This window comes from Cannabis sativa, chromosome 8 (assembly GCF_029168945.1).
Source record: "Cannabis sativa cultivar Pink pepper isolate KNU-18-1 chromosome 8, ASM2916894v1, whole genome shotgun sequence".
Lineage (NCBI taxonomy): Eukaryota > Viridiplantae > Streptophyta > Magnoliopsida > Rosales > Cannabaceae > Cannabis > Cannabis sativa.
The window spans coordinates 23,370,104-23,393,417 of record NC_083608.1 but is presented as its reverse complement, the minus strand read 5'-3'; the positions used below and the strand labels follow the sequence as shown (position 1 = coordinate 23,393,417).

Genomic DNA, 23,314 nt, shown 5'->3' with positions numbered 1-23,314 from the left:
ATAAAATTTTATTCCAACAATATATAAATAAACAATTAACATACCAACAATTAACACACATTGGTATGTGCTTAATAATCTTATTCTTGAAAACGAGATTCAACGGATCATATTATAATTAAATTTAAATTCATAATTTTTTTTTTTATCACATGGCTGATGGCTATATAATATTAACACACATTGGTATGTGATTAATAATCTTATATATATATATATATCCTTGAAAACGAGATTAAAAGGATCATTATTAAATTTAAATTCAAATTTTTTATCACATGGCTGATGGCTATATATACATTATATTATACATTATCGTGATTAACTATGTCCACTATGCATTATTTTCCGTGCCTATATATTCTCTCTATATAAAAAGAAAAGAAGATGAAAACAAATTTACATGTAATGTATCAATAATAATAATAATAAAATAATAATAATAATAATAAGTACACAAAATAGAGATGATCACGTTACACACACACGTTTTCAAAATTTTTATATATATATTGAAGATTCGTATTGATTATTACACAAAATTAATTGACAAATAGTTTTCTTTCTATTATATATGAAATTATTAGCAAGTGGTAGGTGCACTAATAATCACGTGCTTTGACCATATCATATATTCATGCATATAATTATATACAGTTGTGTGCGTAACACAAATTAATTATCAGCCATATCAATTGTAGACATAATAGTATAAATATGGGTAGTTCTACTATAAGACTATGAAACATAAATAGAGCAACCAAAGTTGATCATAATATTGTAGTTTCTCTCTAATTATTCATTATGAGTTCATTTTTGCTTCATTTTGTCCATCGAGACTTTCATGGGGTCGTTTCCAGGATGTCTTTCATTGATACTCTTCTTTTTCTTGTAAATATCTTCTCTTTCTTGCATTTACATCTATATAGATATGGTACATAAATTATTTACAAATAAGAAGAAGTAAAACTCATGTTATGCTTTTTGTTTTCTTTTCAAACAAGATTTGCAAAGTTACTAAGCTTTTATGTTATGACCCTTTTTTCCTTTATTATTAGTTTTTTTTTGGCATATAGTTATAATAAGGAGAGATGGAATAGTAAGTTGATTCTTATTTCGTAGGCTGTTATATATAGATAGATACATGATATATATATATATATTTAGATCATGATATACAATAATTAATGTATAAATGTACAGGTGATGCACAAGGTAGATAAATTGGGAATATGGCACAGGTTGCCAGTGATTTTAGGGCTATTGTACTTAGCGATTCGGCGGCACCTTCACCAAAACTACAACTTGTTCAACGTTGGAGAAAAGCCTAATGGAGATGGCCCTCAGTTTGACCCCAAAGATTATCCTTACAGAACAGCCGACGGTGAATATAACGATCCCTTCAATGAAGATACCGGTAGTCAAGGAACTTTCTTCGGCCGAAACATTCTACCTTTTCCTCAGAAACATAAGGTATCTATATATATATTTATATTGATCATATATAAATATATATAATATTAATTAATATCCCAATTAACATATATCACAATTTAGTTTCATTAATTAGTTTGCCCTTTAATTTAATTATTAGAAAGCAAAAACTACTATATATTTATATTGATACTTGTCATCAGAATTTTAAATAACATGTACATACATCGATCGAGGTAAGATTGTTATTAATACTTATATATGTAATATTTGACAGGTAATTATAATTTTCAGACACCTATACTTTCTTTATTTAGTAATATTGACATATATACTATATATATATATAAAGTAGAGATCTTTCTATTGATCATGCAGGCCATGTAGTTAATAATAAATAAAATAAACTGTTTTAGCATTTTAATTTATTTAGATTACAACATCTGTACATTTTATACTTTGTAAAAATGAGGATAGCTACAAGATGTGTTTAGCACTATTTTAAATGTTTTTTTGAAGGAAGGTAATTAAATATTTAATTCTATATAATTTAAAAAAATAGATTTTAGAGGATATCGCTAACTAATTACAAAACGTTATATATCTATTACTCTTGTAAAAATAAGTTCATATAGTTATTTTATACATGTGATTTTTTGTACAAGTATAATTAATTATTTATAATTTTATTTTTTTACATTGTAAATTAAACTAATAAAAAATTCTAAAAAATTAGTAGGATATCTGAACTATAATATACAATAGCACATAAAGAAAAAAGAAATGATACTCTCATTTAAAAGCATTTTATATATAGGTCTGACTTGAGAATAAGTAGGTTATTTGAGTCTACTTATTAGCTCAGTGCCCAAAAAAAAAAAAAAAATTATTTTACGAAAAATATTACATCATCCTCTCTATATATAATGTATCTGTGTTACTTATTTATTCAATCGAATGCACGACTGAATGAATTAATGTATAGTACATCAATATTAGTATTGGTCTTAATATTAATTAGAAACAATTTTAAATATACTGAGTAACATTAAAAAATAAGAAAAAAAGTCTTTGTAATATAATATTGTTTGTCTTCATATATATATATATATATTACAGTTGTTAATTATTAATCTTATTTGTACGAACATATAATGATAATAATATTGAATAATTATGATATACAGGTACTTAGGCCAGACCCTATGGTAGTTGCCACAAAGCTAATGGCAAGAAGGAGTTACAAGGACACTGGAAAACAATTCAACGTTATAGCAGCCTCTTGGATTCAGTTCATGATTCATGACTGGGTTAATCATCTCGAACAGACTGACCAGGTTTATTATAATTAATAATATATATCAAATCATTTTATTAATTTAAGATATATTGTATATAATTTATAGCACGACCCAATTAATATACTGAAGGTAGAAAATTGTTCAACTCAAAAGAAGAAACTCACAATCGCTTTTAAAGTTGATAGGTGGGGTTATGTGTAGAGAGATATGGTGCGTTAAAAAGTTAACAACAACATTATCTTAATACTATACATCTAGAAAAATATATGTATATTTATATATATTATAAAAATTAGGGGAGTTTACAATAATATATATATTTTTTATCTAATTATTTTACTACTATTATTGACATGTTATGTCAGCGAAATTTGACATATTTGACCTTTTTTATTTATTTTTTTTGTATTTTTCTGCATTTTTATAAAAATAAATTTTTTGGCTACTAATAAACTAACGTTACCTTTACATAAAAAAAAATTCAATTTTATATCATATAATTTGAAATACATCATGACTCCAAAACTTATTTGTATATATCTTAGCAATCAATTAGTTATTTTAAATTATATTATGGTAACTTATAATTTAAAATACATTTAGGTAATCTTAAAAATTATTTTCAAATAATAAGGTATGTAATATAACAAACTACAATTTTTATATATATATATTTTTATTATTTTGTAAATTAATTAGTTATCCGTATAATATAATAGGAAAATTCTATAATGCACTTTTAAGAATTTTTTAGTATCCGAAATAATTTTTTAGTCAAATTTTTTCTTATGGTCATATAAATTATAGTTATTTAAAACATCCTACAAAATTTTAAGAATTTTAGAAAAGTTTAACACGTCAAAAATTGCTTTCAAGTAGTGTGTTGCACGCGTATAAAATATACTGTTTGAACCTATATTGTAAATTATTCCGAATTTCTCAAAATTTTGTAGGATATCTTAAATAGCTATAACGTACATGAATATGAAAAAAAAAAATTAGACTAATTTGTTGTTTGATGCCGAAATAAGTAGAAGGTGCATCAGTGCATCCCTTTTAAGGGGTACATTGTAGAATCATCCTATAATATATTCAATTAAAAAAAATTCTTAAATGAATGATAATTAAGATTTGAAAAAATTATTTAACTTTATTATATATTAGTAAATGGTTTTTTTTTTCGTAATAGCGAAAAAATTTATAATTTACATATCTTGAAATGTTCACATTGAAGAGTTAGATTATAATTGTAATTCTTTTAAGGTCATTCCAGTAATTACATGGTTAGAAATTATTTTTAAAGTTAACAAAAAGAAAAAAGAAAGATCATCATCAAAAGTTATGCTAAAATAAAAGGGTATTCAAACATGGCAAAATATTCTCTAAAAAAAAAGCAAAATATTATTAAAAGTTAAAATTAGATGGTGAAGTCATTTTTTGAAATTAAATGCTAAATAAAGTTCCAAACGTATAATATATATATCCTAAAATTTATTAATTGGTACACCCTAAAAATTTTGTATAACATATATTCCTTCTCATATTATTTTCAATTATTTTTCTTTTTTTTTTTTTAAAAAAAAAATATACACACAAATTAAATATATTTTGATAATTTAGAGATAATTTCTTTTTTGAAGAAAAGCTCTTATTAAATTAAAAATTTTATAAAAAATTTACTAAATGGGAACAGGATTAAAAAAAAAAAAACTAAGACAAATTAAAATTATAGAATTTTTTTAGAAAAACATAGAAGCAGTGTTAAAAAATATAACTTACTTAAATTTTAATAAATAGAGTGCAAATATTTAATGGGAAGTTTTATTTGCATACCAAAATTTATAAAAAGTTTATAAAGATACTTCATTTTAATAATTCATTTTTATATTAAATTTATATCTTTAATTTATACTAATTGTTGTTCAAAAAAATTCTTCCTTGTCATATTCTAAAAAAATACATATAAATAAAATAAAAATTATATACAAATATTAAAAGAATTATTGAAATTAACACAAAATAAAATTTTTGTTAAGAATGAGTTATTAGAATTAACTTAATTATTTTTCTAAGATTCGGGTGAACTTATAGAGTATAAATAAAACTTTTCATATTTAGTATATATATATATATAAAATCGCTAGTCTACTTAATTTTATTTAAAGGAATATTATTAATTATGATTGCAATAATTAGGTGGAGCTGTTTGCACCAGCAGAAGTGGCGAGTGAGTGCCCGCTCAAGTCTTTCAAGTTCCTCAAGACAAAGGAAATTTCCATCACTAGTGGTTCTAATGATATTAAGAGTGGTTCAATCAACATTCGTACACCTTGGTGGTAAGTACTAATTAAGTACATATATTATTATTTTGTTATTTAGATTGAATTTTTGATTTAGAGTAGGAAGATACATAATATTTTATATATGTATGTAAACAAAAGGGATGGAAGTGTTGTATACGGAAGTAACAATGAAAAATTGCAACAAGTAAGGAGTTTCAAAGATGGGAAACTTAAGATTGGAGAGGACGGGCTTCTTCTCCATGACCAAGATGGTATTCCTATCTCAGGAGATGTAACAAACATTTGGAGTGGACTCTCAACTTTGCAAGCCCTCTTTGTTAAAGAGCATAATGCAGTTTGTGATGCTCTCAAGGTATGTAATGTATTATCTAAATCTATAAATATCATTCTCTATCAATTTTTCTATCCTTTCAAATATATCACCAAACCACTATTATTTGTTTTTTATTTTACTTTAAACTTTTACATACATTAATTTTTTTAAAAATATAGCATTAAAATTATATTCTTTTATAATAAATTTTATTTATTTCAAATATATAATACTAAAATTTTACTATATTTGTTAATAAATATTGTGTATATTATTTCAGTATGCAATTAGTTTTACTTTTTATCCTTCATTAATATTAATTATTGTTACACAATCAATATCATTACTGTAGAAGGAATATCCACATTTGAGTGAGGAGAAGTTATATAGGCACGCAAGGCTAGTTACTTCAGCCGTTATTGCAAAAATTCATACAATTGATTGGACAGTAGAGCTCCTCAAAACCCAAACACTACTTGCAGGAATGCGTATAAACTGGTAGATATACATATTTTATGAAACTAAATCATATTTTATGTAATTAATTAAGTAATTGAAATGAGTACTTTTTTATTATCAGGTATGGAATGCTGGGAAAGAAATTCAAAGACATATTTGGGCACGTTGGAGGTCCAGTCTTGAGTGGGTATGTGGGCAACAAGAAGCCCAACAACCATGGTGTTCCTTATTCATTGACAGAAGATTTTGCCAGTGTTTATAGGATGCACGCACTTCTCCCTGATAATCTTTACTTGAGAGACATCAATGCTACACCAGGCCCCAATAAATCTCCACCCTTGATTAAAGAGTACATATTTATTGAAAACTTCAATCCTAGCTTCAGTTTGATTATTCCATGTACTTAAAAATATATCTGTAATATAAAAATATATGTGGTTTGTTGGCAGAATTCCTATGGAAAAATTAATTGGTAGAGAAGGAGAAAAGACATTGACACAAATTGGTTTCACTAGACAACTTGTTTCGATGGGACACCAAGCTTGTGGATCCTTGGAGCTTTGGAACTATCCCTTGTGGTTTAGAAATGTCATACCTCAAGATATAAATGGCAGAGATAGGGCTGATAACGTGGATTTACCAAGCCTTGAAAGTATGTGTATATTTTGTTTTATTTTATATATATTAATTGCTTAATTAATTTACTAGAAATCCAAATAAATAATTGATTTATTACATATATAAATGCAGTCTATAGGGATAGGGAAAGGAGTGTACCAAGGTACAACAATTTTAGGAGAGGGCTGATGTTGATACCTATTTCAAAATGGAAAGATTTGACACACGATGAAGAAGCCATCAAAACACTTCAAGAAGTGTATGGTGATGATGTGGAGGAGCTTGATCTTCAAGTGGGTCTTCTTGCAGAGAAAAAGATCAAAGGATTTGCTATTAGTGAGACTGCTTTTGTGATATTCTTGCTAATGGCTTCCAGGTAATAATAATATTTACTAAATGCATAACTAATTATATGTATACATATAACAATTAATAACATATCAAGCAATTTTGTTTTTTGTCACATGCAGGAGGCTAGAAGCAGATAGATTTTTCACAAGTGATTACAACAATGAGACATACACCAAAAAAGGGCTAGAATGGGTGAACAAAACAGAGAGCTTGAAAGATGTGCTTGATCGTCATTACCCTGAAATGACAGCAAAGTGGATGAACTGTAGTAGTGCTTTCTCAGTTTGGGATTCACAGCCTACTCCTCATAATCCTATCCCACTCTATCTTCGCTTCCCAGCTTAATTGAACTACAATATTATTATCAATATCATATTACCATTTCCATTTAAATATTATCTATTAATTTTCCGAAACAATTGAAGGGTTCTTATGAAGAATTATGTGTCTTAACAAAAGAAATATTTGTATCAAACCAAACATATTGACACATATATATTGCATTCTTCTATTACTTGGTATTTGTATAATTAATAATTGGTTATAAAGCTTCCTATTCTTTCAATATATTTTTTAATACTTAATTCTAATTTTATGTTTTGCCAAAGCCTATCGATTTCTTTTACTACTGGCAAATTTAAGATCTTCATAGTTTAATATGTTAATTGTAATGATAGTATGATTAGACTATAGATTAATAAAGCGAATAATCATTAATTATTGATATTTAATGATTATACATGAGTTTATACTTATTGTGGGTCTTATTTTCAAAAATAGGCATAGGAATGGGAATAGGAATGGAATGGAATAAAATTTAAAATTGATAAAAAAAATTGATAAAAAATCATTAATTTTTTTTTCTTGTTACATTGGAATGGTCATTCCTTTCTTTTTAAAATGGAATAGCCATTCCACCAAAATAGTGGAAAGAACATTCCATTAGAATGCCATTCCAATACTTTAAAATGCAACCAAACAAAAAAATGGAATGAAAATTGTTTCCTTTCCATTCCACTCCATTTCATTACCTCCAACCAAACACCACCTTAATGTATTATGTATGTTATATAGAAAATTTATAGTTTTTATGTTTTTTGCTCAGTGGCGATAGAAAATACGACCGATAGCCAAATTACTCATATGGGTTAACTTAGATCCTTTTTATTTAGCGAAGTATTCATAAGTTGATATTTAGAATATCGAAATTAAGTGGGATTATGATTTTGGACCATTTTGTCTCCAAGTCATTTTACCATTTAAACACTTAAGGGCGACATTATAGTCGTTTTGGTTTAGGAGTTAGGTGGTTGCTTTTCTAGTGGATATTTGGCCACTATGTGTTGTTTCAGCCTAATCCTATTATTGATTAATGAGATTAATCAAATTTTAAAGAAAAAGAAAGAAAAACCAATGTTCATATTGGTATCTATCTGTACCTCGAAAAAATAATAAATTTAATACTCATTAACTTTTACTACCCATTTATTTCAGTATCTTTCCAATAATAGAATAAAATTAAAAATATCTTCAATTCACTATTAATGTCCCCACCTCCCATTGATTATGAAATCTCCACATTTATAATTTTTACACCAAAATAGTATTATGTTATATATAGTGAAACTCATATTTATTGTCAATATAAATTCCCATAAATTGAATTAAAATGAAAGGGAAATTTGATATTATATGCTTAAAATTAATTTATCTACTAAACATATGCTAGCATATTTTGCATCATGTAAAATATACTTACACCATTTTTCTCATTCAATTTTACCCTTAAACAAATAAAAACCAAACATCCATCTCTCTTTAGGATACTCACACCACACAAACACATTCTACCAGTCGGACGACCCATCACCGGAGCTAGTGTTGTTCGGCCGCCTTACATTTCAAAAAAACTTCTCTCGTTTTTTGCAAATTTTCCTTCTGGTTCACCATTTTTTGTGATATTTAACGATATATTTGCAATTATAGAACAAATCTGAGGTCAAGGATGAAGTTTAGTGATGATTTGTGATATTTAGCGACATTTAGCGATGTTTAGCGATGATATTCGTGATGTGTTTCGCGATGTTCTGAATTGGAGACATTTAGAGATGTTTTCACGATTTTGCGATGTTTCGCGACATCTAGCGATGTTTCGCGACATCGTCAAAAATCAGAAAAAAAAATGCAGAAAACAAGTATTGTTGTGAATTGGAGACATTTAGAGATGTTTCATGATTTCACGATGTTTTGTGACATCTAGCGATATTTCGCGACATCGTTAAAAACTAAAAAAAAATGCAGAAAACAAGCGTTAGATGGGTCAAAAACTAGAAGAAAAAAAATGCGGTGGTCGTGGGTTGTCTTGGGTGCTTCTCGTGGGTCGTTGTGGGTCGTCGCGAGTCGTCATGGGTCTTCTCGGTCGTGGGTCGTCTTGGTCGGTTGGAGCTCGTGAACAGACGGGGCTTGAAAGGTTTGGGGCTGGATGAGAATAACAGAGAAAGAGAGGAGGGGAAGTTAGACAGCGAGAGTAGGAGAAGAGAGCTTCTGAATTGTAAGGGTGATTTTGGGATTTTAGAGTGTTTGGAGAATATTTAAAGTATTTATTTAAAGGTAGTATATTAGAAAGAATAGCCTAAATTTTTAAGTATATTTTAACAAATTTCCCAAGTGAAATAATTAATATAATCACAATCCAATTTGAGTATTATGACTTAATATTTCCTTATTTACTGTTAATATAGATGGATTGAAACACCAACACCATAACCAGGGGCGGACCCACATAGAGGCGAGGTGGGGCAGTGGCCCCTAAAAAAAAAACAGAAAAAAAATATATGCATTTTAGTTAGTTACAACATATATTATAAATAAAAGTGATATCTATGAACATAAAATAAGTTTTGGTAGTCATGAGTTCTTAATTATTGAACCTAATATTTTTAGGGAAACTTACAAAAATATTGCTTTTTCCTTAAATTTTACAATAATACTGCCACACGACAATAATTTCTTTTTTACTGTCTAGGCTCATTTTTTTTTTCTTTCATACTGTCTAGGCCCAATATATTTACTTTTATTCTGTGAACAGTAACAAAGCACAAACGGCACCTCCTTCGTGGTTGGGGACGGACAAATCAACACTGGAATCATAGAAACACCAAGAAAAAACCATAAAATCCGGTGAAGAGAAAAAATTACTAATTCAACAACAAATCAAGAACGAACAACAATATTTACAGCAGAAAGAAACAACAGAGGTAAACACACCTAAACCCACAGTATTGTAATTTTTAAAAAACTAGAAAAAATACACCCACATTTAAATCTGAACATTAATAAAAACTTACAACAGTATAATCTGAAATTATTTAATTATACATGTCATTTTAAAAAGAAAAATATTCACATATATCATTCCTAACAAACGATTAATAATGTACAATGTAGAAATCAAGGTTGTTTTAATGTTGTTTTTAACTTATTAACACAAATTTATTGCTAATTATAGGGATAAGCCCAATAATAAAAAAAGAACACCAGAAAACGATTTGTGTGCATTATTTTGTAGTGTTATTTTACTGTTGTTTTAATATGAAAAAAAAGGCCACGTAAATGAAATATTGTAAAAAATGACAAGACATAGAATCTATACCCGTTCTCATAAAGAGCAATGGACAATGGGAAAAAGAACATAATTATTTCAAGAGAATGTGGCAATGCTCGAAAACAACACAGCAACAATAGAATCATACACATTGGAACACCAATCTGAAGAAGGAGGAGAGTCAAAAATAAGATAATTTAAAAATGACAAATTCGACATAGTTGACTATGCGAAGCTGGTTGCTGAAAAAAAATTGTAATATCCCGATAAGCCTAATGGTAAATAATTAGAGTTTATATTTATACTATGAGTTAATCAAGTAATTAGTAGGATAATTATGATCTTACTAATCTATTTTAGTATAAAATTTAAATTTTGCTATAAGTGAGTAAATAATCGTAATTTGTTAATTACAGAGATTTATATAGCATGCGTGAATGTAATATGAGCTATATGTGGAATAAAAATATTTTAGGTTCGGCGACCCTGGAGACTCAATAAGTGGATATATAAGCGTAATTTGTTAATTACGTGGATTTATTTGAAATACGTGGATATAATATGAGTTATTTGTGAAATAAAAATATTTTCAAGTTTGGCGACCCTGGAGACCCGAGTAGAGGCCAAAAATGTCACAATAATTTTAGTTAGAAATATTGATGAGATAATTGGGATAAGTTGATTTTAGAAATATCGGAGTATTTTAGGGTACTCGAAGTCGACCAAAAACCCTAGAAATAAAAACTTCTTAGTGGCTAAGAAATAATAAGATAACTATTAATAATAAAGTTTTTAGTAATATTATTATATTATTATTATTATTAATATATTATTATATTATTATTATTATATTATTTTAATATTATTTATATATATTAACATATCTGTAACAGAACGAACGAACAAACGAACGAACGAACGAAACTCTCGTTCTCTCCCTTCGACAAAACCTTCTCCTTGTATATCCATTTTTTTTTTCGATTTTCAACCCAAAACTTAGCGATCTAAGCTCCGGTAGTAGCAGGATAGCAAATCCATGAAAATGGAAAGTTTAAGGTATGGTTTAATTTCGTTTTAAGTTTAAAAACAATTAGTTTTGTATAGGGATTTTGTGAATTAGAATAGTTATGAAGGTTCTGAGCTTATAGAATTGTTCTCGGGTAGTCATGGGACTAGTTCCGATATTTTCTTGTTGAATTTGAAGTGATTTTTAGTTAGAAATCAAGTTTGGAACTTTTTAAATCTTAGTCCGAACGTTAATGGCGTTTTTCATTTAAAGGGTCGATTTTTATTTCTGTTACGTAAGGATGGTAATATTTATGGTATATATGCGCCCTGTGAAGTTTGGAGTGATTTGGATAAGTTTTGGTAGTGTTTCGGTGAGTGCGAAAATTGGAATTTTCGAGTTTTATAGTTTTTAGAAATTTTTAAGAGATCAGAAATTATATTTTTGTCATAATTTTTGACTCGGGTATCCGTTTTGGACATTCTATATACCGTTTCGAAGCTTGCGACGAGCTCTACAATATGGTGTATGTTTTAGAGCCAAAATATAAGTTTTATTTTAATGTATTTATACCGCGGGGTTCGGTAGAAAACCCTAGATTGTTTTATATGAATATTAAGCAGTGTTTTGGGATAAACACTTATTGGTTTACCGTTGTTGTGACATAAGGCCGAGATCATCGGGGATAATTCTCCACTTGGGTTGGCCGAAATGTATGAACCTAGATTAAAGGTAAGAAAAGTATATTGTAGTGCATAGTACATTGTATGTAATACAATTAGTATTGTTATGAATTGATTAATATTTAGATATAGTTAATATTGTTATATATTAAAAAGATTGATTGGTTGAGTATTGATAATGTGAAAATATTATGGATGTGATATATGGGCTCACCTGATTAGGTGATACAATTATCCTGGCAACGTACTGGGCGTAAGTACGGGCGTCAATGATATATGATGAGTACCGAGTGTAGGTACGAGCTCACCTGATTAGGTGATGCGATTTTCCTGGCGATGTACTGGGCGTAAGTATGGGCATCAGTGACATGATAAGTACCGGGCGTAGGTATGAGCTCGTCTAATGAGACGATGCGATATATTGGTGCCAGATTGTGGCACGGGCTCACCTGATTAGGTGATGCAATTATATGATATATGGGTGCAGGTTTTTGGCATAGGCTCACCTGATTAGGTGATGCAGTTATGCGACATATGGGTGCCAGGCTATGGCACGGGCTTGCCTGATTAGGTGATACAATACAAGATCATCAGAATAAAGCATCGACTTGCCTGATTAGGCAACATGATGTCATGAAGATGGTTGCTTTATGAGGTAACATATATATTATTTATATGATTAAATGAATATGAATTCTATTATTGGTATAATGGTTTTGTATTACCAAATATCTGTATACTAATGTTTATTCGTGGCAGATGCCAGTAGTGATTTGAATTTCATCTTATGAACAAAGTGTGATGGTTTGATTCTTATTGTGTATAAATGACAATATTTGAATAATAAACTATATGATTGTTATTATTACTTTTCTTGCTGAGTCCTTGTGACTCACGGGTAGGGCTGAACATTTAGACCCGCAAACCCGAAAACCCCGCAACCCGCTGCCGAAAAAAACCGAAAAATTAAAAACCTGTGTGGTCGGGTCGGGTCCAATCCGAAAATACTCCACGCGGGTGTCGGGTTTGGATTTTAAAATAAGCCAAATATTATTTCGAGTGTTAATCCGAAACTCAAAAAATTAGGCATAGCACAAATTTTCGTGCTACTAAAGTCAAAACAAAAGTACAGATTTTTTATTTATTATAAAATAAAAAAAGAAAATGTGTGAGAGAGGTTGTCTTTACCTCTACCACCTACAAAAGTAGGTCATGCTTCTCATGGCACGTGATTGATATGCCTATTCAAATTGTTTTACTTAACAAACAAGCTTCATTGGTTTGTTTTATTTTTTATTTTTTTATTTTACTTTCATAAAAAGAAAATGTTATTACTTGTACTTTCTATATCAGTGAAATAGACATAACTTTTTATTTTACTTTTCGTTTACAGTGCTGTCCAAAAATTCAAACTGTATACTATTATTTTTTTTATGTAAATATTGATTCGGGTGTTAATCCGAACCCGACCGTAGCAAACCCGTCATACCCGACCCGAAACCCGTGGGACCCGATCGCCCAAAAATGGGGTTCGGTTACACATTTTAAACACCCGAAGTCCGAAAACCCGAACCCGACTATTTGAAAACCCGAAAATCCGACCCGACTATCCGAAAATCCAAAAATCCTACTCACGGGTGCTATGTGGTGCAGGTAAAGGCAAAGAAAAGCTAGATCAACCATGAGGTGACATTCTTCTCCAGCAATGTACATATTGACCTCACCGGCCTGCGTGCCGAGTTGCCAAGAGTTATTTTGGACTGGTTGTATCTGTTGTGTATTTTAATTTTATGTTTAAATGGTTGTCGTATATATTTCTTTAGCAAAAATTTTTATAACAAGGATTCCCGGAACACACTTTTTTATGTCGTTATAATGTCCATTTTTAGTGTTTTATTTTCGTCAAGTTTTTAATATTATCACGGTTTTTAATAATTAATTATTCTATTAGTATTAAACTAGTTTATAAAATCACACACGTGGCGTCCCTATAGATTACAGCGTTACAAAAATGGTAGAAAAACTTGAAAACAACAGTAAAAAACTAGATCCATAAATCGACATCAACAACGTGAAGCTAATAACAGACAAACATCCCCCAGAAGTAGAAAAAAGTCAAGCATACAAGGACAAGGAAACTCTGAAGAATTTCCTTAGCTACTACGCACAACCAAAGCGGAGGAAAACACCCACGGGAGGAAGGAGTATAGCCAATATTACTTCAATAAAAGTTTCTGAACCTATGATATGTATAAAAGTTGTATAATTGTAAACATCTATATGAGCAATAACAATATAAGGAACTTCAACTATATTTTAAAACAAAATGAGATAGGTGTCCGTTAGATGAGTCTTTCGGTGCCACGTAGGCGGATGGTCTTACACGTGTACAAGATGATAGTCAACATTCATTTAGATTCTTTATATAAATAATATATATATATATATATTATCAAGGACCACCTAGAAGTAAAGTAGTCTCTATCTTCATTGCATTTTTGATACGTGTAACCAATTAAGACATTCCATCAACATTTTATACAACATGACAAACTCTCCAGTGAGAGCCACCATTACATGAAGTTGTAGTTTGGAGTTTTGCTTCATATGGATAAGGATATTGGCTATAACCAAAAGTTACTACTCTAGAATGGTAGTATTTTGATCGGGTGTTCTTAGATTCCCAATCCTAAAAAAAACAAAAGAAAACACTACTAAAAAAACACTACAACAACACCAAAAAATTAAAGAATAACAAAAACAAGCATAAAAAAAATAGAACAAAAATAACGAAAATCACACACCTCTACAACCCTTTTCTTGATTGCACAATCTTTACTGGGGATTTACCCTTTCCCTAAAATTTAACAAAACAAAACCAAAACAACAACAATACTCACCATCAAACAAAACATAAAATAAATGAAACAACAAAAGGAACATGCAAAATGAAAAAAAAAATACAGAGAAATTAACAATACGATAAAACTAAAAAAAAAAACCCTAAAACAACACAAAATCAATACGAAAAATACCTTATCAGATTTGGGAGACTTTACAAACTCTGGCTCCGACTCAAAATCAGAGTCGGAGTTCTCCACCATAGGTCGAGGGGCGTTTTGCTCGTTCTTCGAAGTTCCAGCACCTAGTTTCCTTTTCGCAGCAACTAAAGAAGTAAGGTTAGGAGGATTATCTTTCAAATTCTTCTTACCCATTGTTGCTCGAAATTTATTTTTTTGGGGGCTTTTTAGCGACATAGGAGAATGATGATTGGGTAACAATCATTGTGAATAGGGGGAAATAATATTTATTGAAGAATAAGAATGAAAATTGGGGGGGAGGGGGGGGGGGAATGAAGAGGGAAATATTATGAATATGGAATAACTGAAAAAAAAATTAAAATAAAAAATAAACCACCCACAAAACTGTATAAACGCTTGAAAAAATGGATATTAGAAGAAGATGAATAGGAAACATGGGAGTGGGATTTTAGTAATGATTATTTAACATTTAAAAATATTAAAAAATAAATTAAAAATAAATTAAAAATAAATTAAAAAACCCCAAAAAGCACACTGTCACAAATAGTGACATCATGTCAAATCAAAGCTTTTTTGAAATATTTATAAATAATTTTAAAATAAATCAAAACTCCAAAAGGAAGCACACTGTCACAAATAGTGACACCCACGTTAAATCAAAGCTTTTTTTGAAGAAAAAAAATTCAAAAAATGAAGTGGCGAAATTCGGTGAAGACACGTGTAAGCCACAAAGTATTAATAAAATTTATACCAATGGTAGTATACTTCGTATAAAACAATAAATTTATACACAGTATAAAAGTAAAAATACGCGTGTAGCAGTATTGTTGAAATAAAATGGGAAAAGTTAGTAAACCATGTAAATTTCCCTATATTTATTGTTATTTTTTTCTTTTTTACTTTATACTATATTTAATACTAAAATAAAAATTTGCATCAATTTTTAACATGTTATACAATGTTAAAAAAAAAAGACACCCCCTCACTTATAAAAAAAAAGTCTCTCCCCCTCAACTTAAATCCTTGATCCGCCACTTACCATAACTAATATTAAAGCCCTTCTAATTATTATTGCCACTCAATTTACTTAATTAATTTTTTAAATTATATCCTTAGAAATTGATTAATAAAATTTTCAAAAACTTCCACCTATTAATTTGCAAATTGGTAGATTGCAATTCATCTTAAATAAAACATAACAATTAATCTGCTTAAGTAATACACCAATTTACTTTAAATCTTTCCTTAAATCTTTTCTTAGCCAAAATCTACCCTTTTATAACATTTAGTAAAATCAGAACAGTGCATAATTTATTAACTTTAAAATTTTAAAATATTCATGATATCCTGATGTTTAGGAACAGTTATTAATTGTGGTAAAGCTATCGCAACTCAAATTTCCAGTTTTTTTTTTTTCTTTTGGCATATAGATTCAACATGATTTTGTATTAAATCTCTGTTGATCATGAGGAGCATATATTAAGGATTACATCAATTATAATTACAAAAAGTAAAGAGAATAAACCAATATTCTTAACATCATGATTATTGAAATTAAATAATTTCATAGATGTTTTGTTGTGTTGGCACCCAAGCCTAACTATTATTATAAATTATGGTAAATGTATATATTACAAGGTCACATAATTTGTGTCATTTAATTTGAACTTCCCAGCATAAGCTTTATGTATGGACCCAATCCAAAGATTCCCATCTTTCTCCTCAACCTCAGAAACAGCCTTCCAATTCACACCACTTTCATCTTCAACCATATCCAATACAACACCTTCCTCACTCAACCTCATTATTAATCCTCTTCCTCTCCAGTTAGATACACGTGTATAAGCCTCCGTTATATCAAAAGGAAGTTCAAGAAAAAATTTTGCAACTAAAGGATGTGAAAGAATCCATTTGAATATCCATTTTCGCTTTGCATGGATTCCTACCCAAAATCCTCCCCTAGGACTTTTTTTAATGTTGTCTGGAAATCCAGGTAACTCAGCAAATACTTCATAAGTTCCAGCCTTAGATGTTTGAAGCCAATACCTTATGATCCTGCAAGTTGTGGTCTCTGCAATCAAGAGAAAATCGCCATTTTCGCTTACTACCACCCCGTTTGGAAATGAGAGATTTTCAGCTAGAACATTTACTTCTTTTATTTGAGGGTCATATTTCATTAGTCTCCCTGTTTTCTCTCCACTTAATATAAGTGAAAGGTAGTTCCTGAAAACAAGTGTTACAAACCACATTAGTTTACAAGACTAATTAACACTCAAAATTTCATACATGTATGAAAATTTACTAATTTTTAATATAACGAATGAAGAATTTATCAAGAGACTTAAGTTATGTATAGTATTATTATATATACCTCCTCTGGTAGTGAGAACTGCTATCAGTAAAATAGACAAGTCCAGTGCGGTCATCGATGTCTAAGCCGTTAAGAAATGCAAATGGAATTCCTTGTGCTTGAGTGGCCACACGAGTGGCCAGCCCACCTTGAGGCCCAACTACGAGCAATCCCATATATGCATCAGCAATGTACAGATCACCGCTCATTCTGTTGAATTTTAGTCCTAAGGGTCGTCCACAACTGTGCTCTGTTTGATGGTGATCATGTGGCCCTTCACATCTTGATCTGACTCCATCAAACAAAGTATACATAAAAGGGTAATTAAAAAGCAAGATAGAAGTATTAGTTATAATTTCAACCAATCATTTCCAAACTAAAAATCCCAATTTGTTATAACAATTATAGCTTTTCTTTTATTTGTTATCAATCACGTGTGTTGGAATTGTTGTGAAAGTGAAACCAATTCGTACAACACTTATTTATAGTATATTAACTTTGTTGTACTTTTCCTTCAGATCGGTTAAATTTGGGTAGTGGGATTAAATTTTGGATCAAAAAAATTATGACATTATAGATGTAGAAAAATAAATGAGTTATTATGACATTAGATTAGATTAATTTCCAAAATATCAGTTGGCTTAAATTATCTCCTTAATATTTTTATAGTAAATAATACCACATAATCTACAGATGGAAAGGTAATCATCTCCGTATTAATTTGGAAACAAATGGATATGTGTGTAGAATGTACTATGGTTAAATTTTAAATTTTGTGCAAAACTAGTGGCAATTGGATAGCTTATGTACCAATTAGTAATAACTTTGGTAGCTATAAAAGTTCAGTACTTAAAAGTTATGACTGGACAGTTGAGTAGGGAAGAGATATATTATGAAGATGAAAGAATATGATTTGTCATTCCAGTTGTTTTTTTTTTGGTAAGGTCATTTCAGTTATTTTTCTTCCTTAATTAACTGGAAACTAAATTAATAAACAAACAAACAAACAGCTTAATGTTTCTAAAACTTTGAGGAAAAATCTATAGTACATTCTTCAAAAAGATTGTTTTGGTATATTTTTATAGGTTTCTTTGGTTACTTGTCATAGGTATATGAAAAAAAAAAATTATCCCTTAGCAAAATATTTGTTAATTTTCAGATAATCTTAAATAATTAAAGATACATGATTATTGAAAAAAAAAATGACAAATAATTATTCTGAATGTCTAAACAAATAAATAATGTACTATAGGATGACTCTTTTAAAAGGTGTATTATAAAATTGCCTAAAAATTTAATTCATAATCAAAACAGGTTATACAAATATGGAACAACTAATCTATTAATAATTATATAATTAATTTACTCTACTCCCACCCTGAAAAATCACCTGTTCTCTCCCCTAAATATAAATCTTTTTGGTCTTAGAAGTTATAAAATAATAATATATAATCTGATTGATTGGATTATTAAAGGGATAAATATAATTGTAGGAAAATTTATCACTTTAGTTGAAAGAAAAATTACTTTTAAATTATCAATATGTTAAATTTATTAAATAAAGATTAAAAGAAATATTTAATAAAAAACTACCTTTTTCTTAAAAAGAATTAAAAAATAATTCTTTATGGGGTAATCTTATTTTTAGGGGTTACAATTTTTTCAAATTTAACACAGAAAATTTTCATGCAAAATATCAGATGTGAAAAATTACAAACTCTCATAAAAATATTACACTCTATCAAAGAGTTCCTGAAAGTAATGTTATTTGTTTCAATAATTTGGAGTCACCCAACACTATCTGAGTGGTCAGATATACATATAGAGGCTTTACAGGCCTCCGATTAGTAGTGGCGGACCTAGAATTTAAAGTGAGGGGGGGCATAAATAAATTTTAAAAGAAAATATAAAGTGTAGTTAGTGGGATTTGAACCTTTCACTTCTAATCTATTTACCAACTACCTTAACCATTACACCAAGGTTACTATTATGTCTATAAATATCATCTTTTAATACAAATATATGTTGTAACTAAGTAAAATACATATACATTTTTTTCTCGATTTTTTTTTTCAGGGGGGGCGACTGCCCCCCCTCGCTACAATGTGGGTCCGCCCCGGTGTGTGATTCGGATTGCCAGTAAATTCTATTACCAAACTATTTTTTTATATTTTATTTTTTTTTTAATAATTTACAATATAAATACTTAAGTTAAAATGACACGTAAATAATAATTTAATATTTAATTATTAGATAATTACAAAATTTTAAAAATATAACTTAAATATTAATATTATAACTACAAAAAAATATAATTTAATTATTTATACTATAAATTATTTTTTTATATATATTTTACCATAACAGTGAAAAGCAGTTTATGCAGTAATAGGACAGATTACATTTAATGGGCTGATTAAGATAGGGACAGATGTTTATAAAGATAAGCAAAATCATTTCAACCACCCAAAATCAATTATGATCATAAAAGTGAAAAATAAATATACGGAGACAAAAGTAGTTAATGAATCATATCCTTTGTTTCCTTCTAAATATTTTCCTTGTCACCAAACTACAATGGAAAAACAAATTACATTCCCTTTATGTTTCATTACCAAATCTAATCCACTACCTCTGCATTTCTCTTTTTCTTTTTAATCTTTTATGCTGAATTTGATTAACAATTGCTGTAAAAATGAGTTACTTCCCCCCATTAATTCAAAACACTATATAATATATATATAAGGTGGACCAATCTATATATTTAGATGATCATGCCCTACCTCAAGGCAAATTAAATAAAAACTTCTAAAAATTACTGACACTGTTGAGTAAATGATATCATTATTTCTATCCATACAGGCATATATTAGCTCTGTAAGTGTACCTTTTCTTCTATCATAAATGAGGAAGTTAAGAATTACCACCGGCAATTTTTTTTTATTTACTTTTTTAATTGTAGTAAATACTAAATATGAATATGACCCCATCCCTTACCTATGGCTGCTATAGCTAATTTTCTTTTATTAAATTATTATTTATAATTTTAACTGGTTCCATTCCACATTAATAATATTAATAAGTAAGAAGTACCTGTTTGGAGACGTTACTGCAAAATCAAACCAGCGCCGTTGATTTTCATGCCACTTGATGATTCGGCCGTCGGATACGCCGGTGTATGGGCCTTCACCAAAGCTGTCAAAGGCATAGCTTTCAGGGCCAATAGCCCCATCGATTGGGATAAACTCAAAACGTCCGAAATCAGCACCGTCAAAATCACGAGAAGAAGAAGAAGAAGAAGAAGGGTATGAGAACTGGAAGAGGTTGGCTGCAAGGACAGATGAGAGAAGAAGGGCTCCTATGGTTGCAGTAGGAAAGAGTTTGGACGCCATGATTTTGGCATGGAACAAAACATACACATTAACTAGCTAATTCAACTTTATAAGATGGGTTGGTAAAGGGTGACAATATTATGCTATGACTTTGTTAATGGGAGAGGTATAGAGCTTCTCCTTTCTTGGAGCACAACTATTTTGTGTCTATATATATAAATATACATGTTTATATATTTAGTAATTAATGCTAATTAAGGTGCATAACGTACATGTGTCAAATACTAGAAAGATCAACTACTATACTATACTCTATATCCAATAATAATGTTTTGGTCATGATAAAAATAGCATAATGTTATCTCTAATTACACACAAAATCAATTTTTTGGGAAAGAGAAACGATGTCGTGTGGTCCATGATATTTTGATAGGTCTCAACTCCCGACATGTAATACTGACACTTATGTCATTTTTGTTATGATAACACCTCTTCTTTATTTTCTACAGCTTTAATAATTAGTTCCAAACTAATATGGTAAGAATCCGTTACCATCACATTATTGGGCTTTTCACTACGTATATATGGATAGTGGACAGCTACTTTCGTACAACAGAGTTATACCTAAACGGTTTCAGATTTTGGGATTAATTTTGGGATGTGTAGTCAATGTTTATATATATAGGATTTCATTTGGAGATGAATTATAGAATGGATTTAGGGAGGGTTGGGTTGGATTTACTGAAATGGAATGAATTTTTTTGTTTTTTTCATTTTATTTTATTATTTGGTTACATTTTAAAATATTAAAATAATTCAATAAAATATGGTTTTTGATGTTTTAGTTGAATGATTACTCTATTTTAAAATAAAATTCAAAATCATTCTAATATAATATAAGAAAAAATTTAATAATTTTTTTCTTTATTTAAATTTTATTTCTATTCATTCTTATTTTTATATTTTTATTTCTTTCAACCAAATACTACCTTAGTGTTTAAGTAGGAAATTAGAACACCCTACCTTTCATTTAAAAAAAATACAACATCTTATTATTATTTAAGAGTACTAGTACAAGGTTAATACACTTTGGACAATACTAACTTTTACAAACTTACACACTTTGAACAATTTTGCTTAAACTTTCCCTTTAGACACACACCATACTTTGATTCTATTTATAGACTACACAGGAAATCTCTAAATCTTTCTAGAATTTTCTTACTTTCCAAGTTATAAACAAGTTTCTACCACTATCTATAGCTAATGTAAGAAATTCTATATTTAAAATTTAATAGAATGTTCTAGATTTTCTCCTAATATTTTCATAGAATATTCTAAAGTATTCTAGATTTGGTAATAATTTTTTTTTGAACAAAAATTGCAATTTTTATTAAAGCAAATCAGCTAACAAAATAGCTTCGACCGTATAAGATTAATACAATCTGAAACAATAAGACCAAGAGGAGAAAGAATTTGGCTCTTGCTATTGATAGCATTAACCAACAAGAGACAATCCGACTCCATAATCACCGCTGTAGGACGAAAATCCACAGCAGCACTGCCTTCTTCCCAGCATGATTTAACCTAACTCAACGCTTCTTTCATTGACAACGCCTCAACAACAACAGGGTCAATTTCACCTTGAAGCTTGACGGCAGCAGCAGCAAAACACAAATAAGCATGATCTCTAGCAATCCACCCCAACCCATGACTCCTCTCTCTTGAAAAAAGAGCAGCATCACAATTAGCCTTCAACTCTCCCAAGGACGGTTTAATCCAATGCTCAACACCAGCCCGGGGCTGACTATTAGAAGAAGAAACTCCTCCATTTTTAATTTGAGCAAATTTCCAAAGTTCAAGGTACGTAATTGCAGATGAAACAACTTTTTCCACAGAAGTAGCCTTATCATTCCAAAGTAAATCATTACGGGACCCCCAAACACTCCAAAGAATCATTGCCAGCTTATCAATATTCTCAGCCAAATGAGTATTACAGAAATCCTCAAACCAGCTACCAAAATCCTCATCCCCATGATTAAAATGCAGACCCATACCTCGCTGATGAGATTTAGTCTCTTCAAGCTTCTTCTTAGTTGATGAGATTTAGTTTATTTTAAATTTTAAAAACTTTGTTTTTTTGGAAAGAAAATCCAAAATACAAACAAAGGTAGTTGAACAAAAGAAGACAACCCCTAAACAGCCAAGCTACAAGTCACATATTACATTTCAAGTACTTTTGTCCTTATTTTTATAGTTACAAGGATTCATCATTCTAGTTCTAGCCTTAACGACTAGTTTAATAGATAAACTAACCATCTTGACTGAATAACAAACTAATTCAAAGATAAATTGATTGCGATTACACCACACATAGTTTATCAAGGCAGAAATCATAGCATTATTAACTGTGGATATTAAATCATATTGATTCTTGTTACACCGGCAATTCCATTCCTCCAAAGTGGCAGGCCACACAAACTTGTTGAACCACTTTTTGATCTCATCAACAACTTTTT

General features: G+C 29.3%; 3 protein-coding genes across 3 annotated transcripts; 1 reads left to right on the top strand and 2 right to left on the bottom strand.

Moving 5' to 3' along the window:
* Nucleotides 1-686: 686 nt before the first annotated feature.
* Nucleotides 687-7,344, top strand: LOC115699996 (alpha-dioxygenase PIOX). Its single transcript, XM_061102611.1, has 10 exons — nucleotides 687-891; nucleotides 1,204-1,473; nucleotides 2,622-2,771; nucleotides 4,932-5,071; nucleotides 5,177-5,390; nucleotides 5,704-5,849; nucleotides 5,932-6,159; nucleotides 6,260-6,462; nucleotides 6,561-6,804; nucleotides 6,899-7,344. The coding sequence occupies exons 1-10, from the start codon at nucleotides 805-807 to the stop codon at nucleotides 7,122-7,124; spliced, it is 1,908 nt and encodes a 635-aa protein (XP_060958594.1). The 5' UTR covers nucleotides 687-804; the 3' UTR covers nucleotides 7,125-7,344.
* A 9,342-nt stretch (nucleotides 7,345-16,686) lies between these two features.
* LOC115700655 (protein STRICTOSIDINE SYNTHASE-LIKE 2) lies at nucleotides 16,687-21,439 on the bottom strand. Its single transcript, XM_030628274.2, has 3 exons — nucleotides 20,557-21,439; nucleotides 17,485-17,751; nucleotides 16,687-17,336 (listed from the first exon to the last, which is right to left on the bottom strand). Exons 1-3 carry the CDS (start codon nucleotides 20,853-20,855, stop codon nucleotides 16,745-16,747), a joined length of 1,158 nt encoding a protein of 385 aa, XP_030484134.2. The 5' UTR covers nucleotides 20,856-21,439; the 3' UTR covers nucleotides 16,687-16,744.
* A 943-nt stretch (nucleotides 21,440-22,382) lies between these two features.
* On the bottom strand, nucleotides 22,383-22,850 carry LOC115699897 (uncharacterized). Its single transcript, XM_030627440.1, has one exon. The coding sequence runs from the start codon at nucleotides 22,848-22,850 to the stop codon at nucleotides 22,383-22,385; it is 468 nt and encodes a 155-aa protein (XP_030483300.1).
* Nucleotides 22,851-23,314: the final 464 nt, after the last annotated feature.